Here is a 13,447-nt window from a genome sequence, read left to right as displayed (position 1 = left end):
GCTAATGTCCCAGCCTCTCATTAACCTCTACTCCTATCACCTACTATACAGCTAATGTCCCAGCTTCTCATTAACCTCTACTCCTATCAACTACTATACAGATAATGTCCCAGCTTCTCATTAACCTCTACTCCTATCAACTACTACTACTATACAGCTAATGTCCCAGACTCTCATTAACCTCTACTCCTATCAACTACTATACCACTAATGTCCCAGCCTCTCATTAACCTCTACTCCTATCAACTACTACTACTACTATGATGCTAAGTATAATCCTTCACCTCTACTCCTATCAACTACTACTACTACTATGATGCTAAGTATAATCATTAACCTCTACTCCTATCAACTACTACTACTACTATGATGCTAAGTATAATCCTTCACCTCTACTCCTATCAACTACTACTACTACTATGATGCTAAGTATAATCCTTCACCTCTACTCCTATCAACTACTACTACTACTACTATGATGCTAAGTATAATCATTAACCTCTACTCCTATCAACTACTATACCACTAATGTCCCAGCCTCTCATTAACCTCTACTCCTATCAACTACTACTACTACTATGATGCTAAGTATAATCCTTCACCTCTACTCCTATCAACTACTACTACTACTATGATGCTAAGTATAATCCTTCACCTCTACTCCTATCAACTACTACTACTACTACTATGATGCTAAGTATAATCCTTCACCTCTACTCCTATCAACTACTACTACTACTACTATGATGCTAAGTATAATCCTTCACCTCTACTCCTATCAACTACTACTACTACTACTATGATGCTAATTATAATCCTTCACCTCTACTCCTATCAACTACTACTACTAATATGATGCTAAGTATAATCCTTCACCTCTACTCCTATCAACTACTACTACTATGCTAATATGATGCTAAGTATAATCACCTCTTCTATCCTCCTATCACTACTACTACTATGATGCTAATTATAATCCTTCACCTCTACTCCTATCAACTACTACTACTAATATGATGCTAAGTATAATCCTTCACCTCTACTCCTATCAACTACTACTACTACTACTATGATGCTAATTATAATCCTTCACCTCTACTCCTATCAACTACTACTACTACTATGATGCTAATTATAATCCTTCACCTCTACTCCTATCAACTACTACTATGATGCTAATTATAATCCTTCACCTCTACTCCTATCAACTACTACTACTACTATGATGCTAAGTATAATCCTTCACCTCTACTCCTATCAACTACTACTACTACTATGATGCTAAGTATAATCCTTCACCTCTACTCCTATCAACTACTACTACTACTATGATGCTAAGTATAATCCTTCACCTCTACTCCTATCAACTACTACTACTACTATGATGCTAAGTATAATCCTTCACCTCAACTACTACTACTACTATGATGCAACTACTACTACTACTACTACTACTATGATGCTAAGTATAATCCTTCACCTCTACTCCTATCAACTACTACTACTACTACTACTACTACTACTATGATGCTAAGTATAATCCTTCACCTCTACTCCTATCAACTACTACTACTACTATGATGCTAAGTATAATCCTTCACCTCTACTCCTATCAACTACTACTACTACTATGATGCTAAGTATAATCCTTCACCTCTACTCCTATCAACTACTACTACTACTATGATGCTAATTATAATCCTTCACCTCTACTCCTATCAACTACTACTACTACTATGATGCTAATTATAATCCTTCACCTCTACTCCTATCAACTACTACTACTACTATCAACTACTACTACTATAATTATAATCCTTCACCTCTACTCCTATCAACTACTACTACTACTATGATGCTAAGTATAATCCTTCACCTCTACTCCTATCAACTACTACTACTACTATGATGCTAAGTATAATCCTTCACCTCTACTCCTATCAACTACTAGGATCCTAAGTATCTAATAGCCATTAACAAAGAATCGCTCACTCAGGTGTTCCATCTTTTCTGGTTCCAGTTTAAACTAAGAACAACTTTGTTAGTTGTTCAAGGCTTAACAACAATATTTATAGTGTTCATAAGCACTACATTGATACTTCACAAACCATTTAAGCAAATTCATAATACGATTGAAGTCAGAAGTTTACATACACTTAGGTTAGTCATTAAAACTTGTTTTTCAACCACTCCACAAATTTCCTGTTTACAAACTTTAGTTCTGGCTAGTCGGTTTAGGACATCTACTTTGTGCATGAGACAAGTCGTTTTTCAAACAATTGGCTTAAAGACAGAGTATTTCACTTAATATTCACTGTATCACAATTCCAGTGGGTCAGAAGTTTACATACACTAAGTTGACGAAAATGATGTCATGGCTTTAGAAGCATCTGATAGGCTAATTGACATCATTTGAGTCAATTGGAGATGTACCTGTGGATGTATTTCAAGGTCTACCTTCAAACTCAGTTTCTCTTTTCTTGTCATCATGGGAAAATCAAAAGAAATCAGCCAAGATCTCAGAAACAAAAATGGTAGACCACAAGTCTGGTTCATCCTTGGGAGCAATTTCAAAATGCCTGAAGGTACCACGCTCATCTGTACAAACAATAGTACGCAAGTATAAACACCATGGGACCACGCAGCCGTCATACCGCTCAGGAAGGAGACTCGTTCTGTCTCCTAGAGAAGAACGTACTTTGGTGCGAAAAGTGCAAATCAATCCCAGAACAACAGCAAAGGACCTTGTGAAGATGCTGGAGGACACCGGTACAAAAGTATCTATATCCACAGTAAAACGAGTCCTATAAGGCTACATAACCTCATGTCTGGTGCTCCGCAAAATGTGGCATGACCAGTTTTCCTCCCTTTATGTGGCGTAGCACGACATTAACTCAAGCTAAAGAGTGCTGAAGCAAGGGATTATGAAGGTTTCGTTAAGACACTTTCATTTAGTGGGACAGCTTTTCTCCTACATACCTCTCCTCTCCCTCCTCTCATTTAAAAAGGCAGAAACAGCCTCCACAGGAAAGTGTGATAAAAAGAGAGATCACACTTTGAAGGAGCCAAGAGGTCAGACCGGTCATGGGGGCTTTGTTACGTAGGTCAAACATACTGTACCTGTCAGACAGGAAGGCACAGATGAGGTCCTTGGTGTCATTGGACATCTGCACATTATCAGGGAAGTTGAGGTTATTCTTGTGATCCATGATCTTCCCGTATGTTCCTACTAGTGACTCAGCATAAAATGGGGTGTCGCCTAAAAAGAGAGGTGAAATTTAAAATATGTTTTGGGGCTTTTGTTAGGCTTTACAGGGGAGGTTTAAACTAGCTTCAATAAACACAAATAGCCTAGTAGTGTGACCACTAGGTTCAAACCTAGGTGTACGGCATGCCACAAGACTGTTAGCCCGCTGAGCTAAATCCAAGACATTAGCTCAGGGAGCTAACACAAGTCTTGAGGTCTCAGGCAAGGTTACATATCACCCGAGTGGGGTTAATCAAACCATCTTTAGTCACTTAGCCCCAATCCAAATGACAAAACTAAGAGAATTAACATTAGCAGGTCAACGTTCCAATTGAGATCCTGAAAACCGTTCTGATTCAGGATCAGAGAAACTCACTCACCGACCAGCATCTCAAAGATGAACACCCCCACGGACCACCAGTCACACTCACGGCCGTAGTAGCCGTCCCCCCCCTGGGACTTGAGCACCTCAGGGGAGATGTAGTCCGGAGTCCCCACCGCTGTGTCACAGTGGACCATGCCCGTCTGGAATGAGAGAGACGTGCAGACGGAGAGGCAGGCGGGGAGACAGGCAGACAGAGACATGTTAAAGTAGGTCAACTAAACAGTGAAACATATTGGGCCAGTGTGCCAGACACAGATTAAGCCTAGTCCTTGAGTAAGAAGCACTTTTAATGGTGACTCTGATTTTTAGTCCAGGACTAAGCCTAATCTGTGTTTTACTTATTTAACGAGGTAGGCCAGTTGAGAACACGTTCTCATTTACAACTGCGACCTGACCAAGATAAAGCAAAGCAGTGCAACAAAAACAACACAAAGTTACACATTAACAAACGTACAGTCAATAACACAAAAGGAAAAATAGACAAATCTATGTTCAGTGTGAGCAAATGTAGAAGAGTAGAGAGAAAAGGCAATAAATAGGCCGTAGAGGCAAAAAATAATTACAATTTATCATGAACACTGGAATGGCAGATGTGCAGATGATGATGTGCAAGTAGAGATACTTGGGTGCAAAAGAGCAAGAGGGTAAGTAATGATATGGGGATGAGGTAGTTGGGTGTGCTATTTACAGATTGGCTGAGTACAGATACAGTGATCAGTAAGCTGCTCAGACAGCTGATGCTTAAAGTTAGAGGGGGAGATAAGACTCCAGCTTCAAAGATTTTTGCAATTTGTTCCAGTCATTGGCAGCAGAGAACTGGAAGGAAAGGCGGCCATAGGAAGTGCTGGCTTTGGGGGTGACCAGAGAGATATACCTGCTGGAGCGCGTGGCTGTTGCTATGGTTACCAGTGAGCGGGGATAAGGCGGGGCTTTACCTAGCAAAGACATAGATGACCTGGAGCCAGTGGGTTTGGCGACGAATATGAAGCGAGGGCCAGCCAACGAGAGTGTACAGGTCGCAGTGGTGGGTAGTGTATGGGGTTTTGGTGACAAAACAGATGGCACTGTGCTAGACTGCATCCAATTTGTTGAGTAGAGTGTTGGGGGTTATTTTGTAAATGACATTGACGCAGTCCAGGATCCGCAGGATAGTCAGTTTTACGAGGGTATATTTGGGGGCATGAGTGAAGGAGGCTTTGTTGCGAAATAGGAAGCAGATTCTAGATTTAAGTTTGGATTGGAAATGCTTAATGTGAGTCTGGAAGGAGAGTTTACAGTCTAACCAGACATTTAGGTATCTCTCTCTAATTCTCTCTTTCTTTCTCTCTCTCGGAGGACCTGAGCCCTAGGACCGTGCCCCAGGACTACCTGACATGATGGCTCCTTGCTGTCCCCAGTCCATCTGACTGTGCTGCTGCTCCAGTTTCAACTGTTCTGCCTTATTATTATTTGACCATGCTGGTCATTTATGAACATTTGAACATCTTGGTCATGTTCTGTTATAATCTCTACCCGGCACAGCCAGAAGAGGACTGGCCACCCCACATAGCCCGGTTCCTCTCTAGGTTTCTTCCTAGGTTTTGGCCTTTCTAGGGAGTTTTTCCTAGCCACCGTGCTTTTACACCTGCATTGTTTGCTGTTTGGGGTTTTAGGCTGGGTTTCTGTACAGCACTTTGAGATATCAGCTGATGTACGAAGGGCTATATAAATAAATTTGATTTGATTTGATTTGATTTAGTTGTCCACATATTCTAGGTCAGAACTGTCCAGAGTAGTGATGCTAGTCGGCCGGGAGGGTGCGGGCAGCAATCGGTTGCAGAGCAAGTTTTACTAGCATTTAAAAGCAGGTGGAGGCCACGGAAGGAGTGTTGTATGGCATTGAAGCTCGTTTGGAGGTTAGTTAACACAGCGTCCAAAGAAGGGCCAGATGTATACAGAATGGTGATGTCTGTGTAGAGATGGATCAGAGAATCACCAGCAGCGAGAGCGACATCATTGATATATACAGAGAAAAGAGTCGGCCCAAGAATTGAACCCTGTGGCACCCCCATAGAGACTGCCAGAGGTCTGGACAACAGGCCCTCCGATTTGACACACTGAACTCTATCTGAGAAGTGGTTGGTGAACCAGGCGAGGCAGTCATTTGAGAAACCAAGGCAGTTGAGTCTGCCGATAAGAATGTGGTGATTGACAGAGTCGAAAGCCTTGGCCAGGTCGATGAAGACGGCTGCACAGTACTGTCTTCTATCGATGGTGGTTATGATATCGTTTAGTACCTTGAGCGTGGCTGAGGTGCACCCGTGACCGTCTCGGAAATCAGATTACATAGTGGAGAAGGTAAGGTGGGATTCAAAATGGTCGGTGATCTGTTTATTATCTTGGCTTTTGAAGATTTTAGAAAGGCAGGGTAGGATAGATATAAGTCTGTAACAGTTTGGGTCTAGAGTGTCTCCCCCCTTTGAAGAGAAGGATGACCGCAGCAGCTTTCCAGTCTTTGGGGATCTCAGACGACACGAAAGAGGTTGAATAGGCTAGTAATAGGGGTTGAAACAATTTTGGTGGATCATTTTAGAGAGGGCCCAGATTGTCTAGGGGGGGGGGTGGGCAAGTTGCTACAGGGGGGTGCTGAGATGTTGGCCAGGGTAGGGGTAGCCAGGGGGAAAGCATGGCCAGCCATGGAAAAATGCTTATTGAAATGATCGATTATTGTAGATTTATCAGTGGTGACAGTGTTTCCTATCCTCAGTGCACTGGGATGAGGTGCTCTTATTCTACATGGACTTTACAGTGTCCCAAAACTTTTTGGAATTAGTGCTACAGGAAGCAAATTTCTGTTTGAAAAAGCTAGCCTTAGCTTTCCTAACTGACTGAGTATATTGGTTCTTGACTTCCCTGAAAAGTTGCATATCGCGGGGGCTATTTGATGCTAATGCAGAACGCCACAGGATGTTTTTGTGCCGGTCAAGGGCAGTCAAGTCTGGGGTGAACCAAGGGCTATATTTGTTCTTAGTTCTACATTTTTTGAAAGGGGCATGCTTATTTAAGATGGTGAGGAAAGCACTTTTAAAGAATAACCAGGCATCCTCTACTGACGGGATGAGGTCAATATCCTTCCAGGATACCCCGGCCAGGTCGATTAGAAAGGCCTGCTCTCTGAAGTGTTTTAGGGAGCGTTTGATAGTGATGAGGGGTGGTCATTTGACTGCAGACCCAGTACGCACGCAGGCAATGAGGAAGTGATCGCTGAGATCCTAGTTGAAGACAGCAGATGTATATTTAGAAGGCAGGTTGTTCAGGATGTGTCTGGGAAACTGTGTCTGGGAAACCGGCCCATTAAATCTGTCAAAGAGCTTTTTGGCACAGCTTACCTGTCCTGTACGTCATGATTCAGCAACTTAACCTGATGGACTTTCTATGTGGAAATTGACACTAAACAATTCAAAATCTGACCACATGGTGGTGCACTGGAGCAGTGAAATTCCCCAAACCCAGATTTTAGCAGTAGACAGTTCATCGCCTTGGAAATAGTCTAAAATTAGCTCATGTTAGAATTAAAAGTTACAGAAGAAAGCAGAAAAAAAGTAAGGTCTAGGGCTTGAGTTTGGTGTTTGGTGTTCAAGACAAAATTACCATAACAAGACCATTTCGGGTTAGGATGGCGTCTCACTCAGAAAACCCCCACAGCCCAGTCTAGGCCCTGGACCAGTGCTTCCCAGTCCTGGGGACCCAAAGGGGTGCACATTTAGGTTTTCTCCTTAGAACTAACACACCTGATTCAAGTGAAGGCTTGATGACGAGTTGATTCTTGAATCAGCTGTGTTAGTGCTAAGGCAAAAAAACTAAAGGGCAGGTAGCACTGCCCTAGACCCTCATCCAATTCTCCAACTCCCCTGCAAACTCACAGAGTCCATCTTCATGCAGGTGCCAAAGTCAGCCAGCTTGAGGTGGCCATTTTGGTCCAGTAGTATGTTGTCCGGTTTCACATCGCGGTGGATGAAACCCATAGAGTGGATGGCATCTAGAGCCAGCACCACCTCGGCAGTGTAGAAACGGACCCACTTCTCTGGCATGTCGTAGTTCATGGTCAGGGTGACCAGATCTCCACCAGGCATATACTCCATCACCATGTAGAGGTGGAGGTTGTCTTGGAAAGCACAGCACAGCTGGAGAACACATATCACAACAATAACAGCTTGACTGACATTTGGAGTATGTGAGAGGTGTGTGTACTGTACGTGTATGAGTGTGAGTGTACGTCTCCCTCACCTGGACGACCCAGGGGCTGTTGGAGAAAGCCATGATGTCTCTCTCCTCCCAGAAGAAGGCGGAGTCAGAGCGTTTGATCATCTCAAACTTGCTCAGCTGTTTCATGGCGTACACCTTCTGAGACGCCTTGTGACGGACCTGGAGGAGGGGAGGTACATTTTTTATTTCACCTTTATTTAACTACACAAGTCAGTTAAGAACAAATTCTTATTTACAATGACGGCCTACCAAAAGGCAAAAGGCCTCCTGTTGGAACAGGGGCTGGGATTAAAAGGACAAAAAACACACATCATGACGACACAACACTACATAGAGAGACATAAGACAACAACATAGCAAGGCAGCAACACAACATAGCAGCAAAACATAACACAGCATGGTAGCAACACAACATGACAACAACATGGTAGCAGCACAAAACATGGTTCAAACATTATGGGTCACAGACAACAGCAAAGGGCAAGAAGGTAGAGACAACAATACATCACGCAAAGCAGCCACAACTGTCAGTAAGTGTGTCCATGATTGAGTCTTTAAATTAAGCGATTGAGATGACGAGGCATAAGATTACACACACTTTATTTATAGTAGTAGATGCTACGGAGATTCATGATTTATTTTACGAGGGAAACCGCCAAAAGAAAGCAGTATAAACACACATTCATAACATAGTCACCAGTAGACAAGATACAATGTCACTTTGACTGTGAAAAGGTTAGAGAGAATATGCCTTTGAAGGCCCTTGATAACATAAAGTCCTGCAAACAACATGACAACACACAAAAAAACACAAGACACCCACAGGACAACATGTACACACAGATCGACAAGCCCCCCCCTCTTCACACAAGACACCCACAGGACAACATGTACACACAGATCGACAAGCCCCCCCCTCTTCACACAAGACACCCACAGGACAACATGTACACACAGATCGACAAGCCCCCCTCTTCACACAAGACACCCACAGGACAACATGTACACACAGATCGACAAGCCCCCCTCTTCACACAAGACACCCACAGGACAACATGTACACACAGATCGACAAGCCCCCCTCTTCACACAAGACACCCACAGGACAACATGACAACAGATGCCCCCCTCTTCACACAAGACACCCACAGGATACACACAACAAGCCCCCCCTCTTCACACAAGACACCCACAGGACAACATGTACAGCCCCCTCTTCACACAAGACACCCACAGGACAACATGTACACACCCCCCTCTTCACACAAGACACCCACAGGACAACATGTACACACAGATCGACAAGCCCCCCTCTTCACACAAGACACCCACAGGACAACATGTACACACAGATCGACAAGCCCCCCTCTTCACACAAGACTTCAGACACAAAATGAATCTTTCCAACACACACACGACCTGTCTAAACATGCCTTTATTACAAGGTACACAGAACCTGAAAAATACACAAAGAAAAACATGCAGACAGACAGGCACCTGGAAGGGGGAGCAAGAGCTCACACAGGCAGTGAGGAATGGAGATGTTCTTCATCTGTTTGTGTATCATTGTATCATTGTGCCACAAACACACGGAGGGAGTTTCTCACCAGTTGCACCTCTCCATAGGCTCCTCTGCCGATCATCTTGACTTTGTCAAAGTCTTCCAGTTTGATCTGCAGGTCCCGCATCTTAACCATGGCCTTCTCATCTACAGGATAGACAGAGGTCAGAGGTCAAATGGGTTACCTTGCAAACAGAGGCCGACGCAAATGGTTGCGTTCAAAGGAGAGGTCAGCAAGGGCCTCACAGAGGTCAAATACCTTTGCAGTTGTACCAGTGGTTAGTTACATTAACTTGCCCGTCTACCTGTGTTGTGTCACCAATTGCTACAGTGAAGGTGATGTATGTTTGGCGTCGGGTTTCATACTGGTTATTATATAGTCTTCTGATATGAAATATTGCAAGGCAGGGTTGATACAGAAACTGTAGTTAATTGTTATAAACCGGGAACTAAGGGAGAGGTTGTACATTCACACTGGCATAACAATCCAATCCAAACAATCTTGTTGGACAGAATAATGGATCAATTTACGAATGCACTTAGTTCTGTTATGACAGGTGTCAGTAAACAGCGGCTAAAAACGGAATTCAATTGTTGCCAGTAGCACGGTTACAGTCACTAGGTGAGTAAAATTATCAGAATATATTCAGAATATGTTATTCTCTCATTACAAGAGCTTGGAACTACACTGAGTGTACAAAACATTAAGGACACAGGCTCTTTCCATGACAGACTGACCAGGTGAATCTGGATGAAAGCTATGACCCCTTATTGATGTCACTTTAAAATCAGTGTAGATGAAGGGAAGGAGACAGGTTAAATAAGGATTTTTAAACCTTGAGACCATTGAGACATGGATTGTATGTGTGCCATTCAGAAGGCTAATGGACAAGACAAAAGATCCTTTGAACAGGGTATGATAGTAAGTGTCTGGCGCACCAGTTTGTGTCAAGAACTGCAACGCTTCTGGGGTTTTCCACACTCAACAGTTTCCAGTGTGTATCAAGAATTGTCAACCACCCAAAGGACATCCAGCCAACTTGACACATTATTGGAGTAAACATTCCCTTTGGAATGCTTCAGACACCTTGTACAGTCCATTCCCCCAGTCAGCTATTTTGATCTTGCATTCTTTTGAACTTAACATGAATTGGGGTATTTAGAGTACTATATAGCTTGAGAACATTAAAACAGAACAAAGCTATGTCAATAACTAAATTGACAAAAATGCAGATCACCATTTTAGTCCCAAGCTTTTGATTGGCACAAATTCCAGACACAAATCTGTTTGCTAGCACAGACTGGAATATGTTCCGGGATTCTTCCGATGGCATTGGGTAGTAAACCACATCAGTCACTGGCTTCATCAATAGGTCGTCCCCCACAGTGACCCTACGTACATACCCCAACCAGTAGCCATGGATTACAGGCAACATCCGCACTGAGCTAAATGGGTAGAGCTGCCGCTTTCAAGCTTATAAGAAATCACGCTATGTCCTCGGACGAACAATCAATCAAACATGCAAAGAGTCAATACAGGACTAAGATTGAATCATACTACACTGGCTCCGATGCTCGTTGGATGTGGCAGGGCTTGCAAACTAATACAGACTACAAAGGGAAGCACAGCCGCGAGCTGCCCAGTGACACGAGCCTACCAGATGAGCTAAATTACATCTATGCTCGCTTCGAAGCAAGTAACACTGAAACATGCATGCGAGCACCAGCTGTTCTGGACAACTGTGTGATCACGCTCTCCTTATTTTTTTTTATTTTTTTATTTCACCTTTATTTAACCAGGTGAAATAAAAAATAAAAAATAAATAAGGAGAGCGTGATCACACAGTTGTCGCTCTCCTTAGCCGATGTGACCATAACAGGTCAACATTCACAAGGCCTCTGGGCCAGACGGATTACCAGGATGTGTACTCCAAGCATGCGCTGACCAACTGGCAAGTGTCTTCAATGACATTTTCAACCTCTCCCTGACTGAGTCTGTAATACCAACATGTTTCAAGCAGAACACCATAGTCCCTGTGCCCAAGAACACTAAGGTAACCTGCCTAAATGACTACCGACCCATAGCACTCACATCTGTAGCCATGAAGTGCTTTGAAAGGCTGGTCATGGCTCACAACAACACCCTTATCCCAGAAACCCTAGACCCACTCCAATTTGCATACCGCCCAAACAGATCCACAGATGATGCAGGTTCTATTGCACTCCACACTGCCCTTTCCCACCTGGACAAAAGGAACACTTATGTGAGAATGCTATTCATTGACTACAGCTCAGCGTTCAACACCATAGTGCGTTCAACACCATAAACAAGATCCTGGACTTCCTGATGGGCCACACCCAGGTGGTAATGGTACGTAACAACACATCCGCCACGCTGATCCTCAACATGGGGCCCCTCAGGGGTGCGTGCTCAGTCCCCTCCTGTACCCCGTTCACTCATGACTGCATGGCCAGGCACAACTCCATCATTAAGTTTACGGATTACACAACAGTGGTAGGCCTGATCACCGGCAATGAGACATACAGGGAGGAGGTCAGAGACCTGGCCGTGTGGTGCCAGGATAACAACCTCTCCCTCAACGTGATCAAGACAAACAAGATGATTGTGGACTACAGGAAAAGTAGGACCGAGCACGCCCCCATTCTCATCGATGGGGCTGCTGCTCTTTAAATATTTGTTACTTTTTATTTCTTTTAAATATTTGTTACTTTTTATTTCTTTTAAATATTTGTTACTTTAAAAAAATATATACAATTTCTTAAAACTGCTTTGTTGTTTAAGGGCTTGTAAGTAAGCATTTCACTGTAAGGTCTACACCTGTTTTATGTGACAAATACCATTTGATTTCCTTGATTTGATTTGCTTGAAGTTAAGCAACTTTAGCCAGTTAGCTTGGGTACTTTGCTGCTGCGAGGTCAGAATGCTCGGATAAACCCTACTCCTCGGCCTGAGCACTCCAACGCTCTGAACACTCCTGAGAGCGAAACGCTTTGAATTTACAGAAGGACTACCTGACAACGCACTGAATTATGTACGGCCCAGAGCGCACTGACACACCCGAGTGAATTTACAAATGCACACTAAAGATGACAATGGATTACGATGTTGAAAGTAGCCACACTGCACACTGCCCTAACCCACCTGGACAAGAGGAATACCTATGTGAGAATGCTGTTCATCGACTACAGCTCGGCATTCAACACCATAGTACCCTCCAAGCTCGTCATCAAGCTCAAGACCCTGGGTCTCGACCCCGCCCTGTGCAACTGGGTACTGGACTTCCTGACGGGCCGCCCCCAGGTGGTGAGGGTAGGCAACAACATCTCCTCCCCGCTGATCCTCAACACGGGGGCCCCACAAGGGTGCGTTCTGAGCCCTCTCCTGTACTCCCTGTTCACCCACGACTGCGTGGCCACGCACGCCTCCAACTCAATCATCAAGTTTGCGGACGACACAACAGTGGTAGGCTTGATTACCAACAACGACGAGACGGCCTACAGGGAGGAGGTGAGGGCCCTTGGAGTGTGGTGTCAGGAAAATAACCTCACACTCAACGTCAACAAAACTAAGGAGATGATTGTGGACTTCAGGAAACAGCAGAGGGAACACCCCCTATCCACATCGATGGAACAGTAGTGGAGAGGGTAGCTAGTTTTAAGTTCCTCGGCATACACATCACAGACAAACTGAATTGGTCCACTCACACTGACAGCGTCGTGAAGAAGGCGCAGCAGCGCCTATTCAACCTCAGGAGGCTGAAGAAATTCGGCTTGTCACCAAAAGCACTCACAAACTTCTACAGATGCACAATCGAGAGCATCCTGGCGGGCTGTATCACCGCCTGGTACGGCAACTGCTCCGCCCTCAACCGTAAGGCTCTCCAGAGGGTAGTGAGGACTGCACAACGCATCACCGGGGGCAAACTACCTGCCCTCCAGGACACCTACACCACCCGTTGTTACAGGAAGGCCATAAAGATCATCAAGG

The 13,447-nt window shown here is 44.2% G+C and overlaps 1 protein-coding gene across 5 annotated transcripts in view; it reads right to left on the bottom strand.

Moving 5' to 3' along the window:
• The window catches only part of LOC123990551 (rho-associated protein kinase 2-like), a 70,839-nt gene that overhangs the window by 37,210 nt on the left and 20,182 nt on the right, over nucleotides 1-13,447 (bottom strand). For all 5 annotated transcript variants that reach the window (XR_006830670.1, XM_046291149.1, XM_046291148.1 and 2 more), the window contains exons 3-7: nucleotides 9,485-9,585; nucleotides 7,899-8,036; nucleotides 7,535-7,795; nucleotides 3,628-3,772; nucleotides 3,121-3,259 (exon numbers count right to left, since the gene is read on the bottom strand). Coding sequence is in view for 4 of the 5 variants with exons in the window: in XM_046291149.1 (XP_046147105.1) it covers nucleotides 3,121-3,259; nucleotides 3,628-3,772; nucleotides 7,535-7,795; nucleotides 7,899-8,036; nucleotides 9,485-9,585 (784 nt within the window). In the remaining variant the exon portion in view is untranslated. The remainder of the gene's footprint in view (nucleotides 1-3,120; nucleotides 3,260-3,627; nucleotides 3,773-7,534; nucleotides 7,796-7,898; nucleotides 8,037-9,484; nucleotides 9,586-13,447) is intronic.

This window comes from Oncorhynchus gorbuscha, linkage group LG12, assembly GCF_021184085.1.
Source record: "Oncorhynchus gorbuscha isolate QuinsamMale2020 ecotype Even-year linkage group LG12, OgorEven_v1.0, whole genome shotgun sequence".
NCBI classification, from domain to species: domain Eukaryota; kingdom Metazoa; phylum Chordata; class Actinopteri; order Salmoniformes; family Salmonidae; genus Oncorhynchus; species Oncorhynchus gorbuscha.
This window is presented reverse-complemented; position numbering and strand designations above follow the sequence as displayed.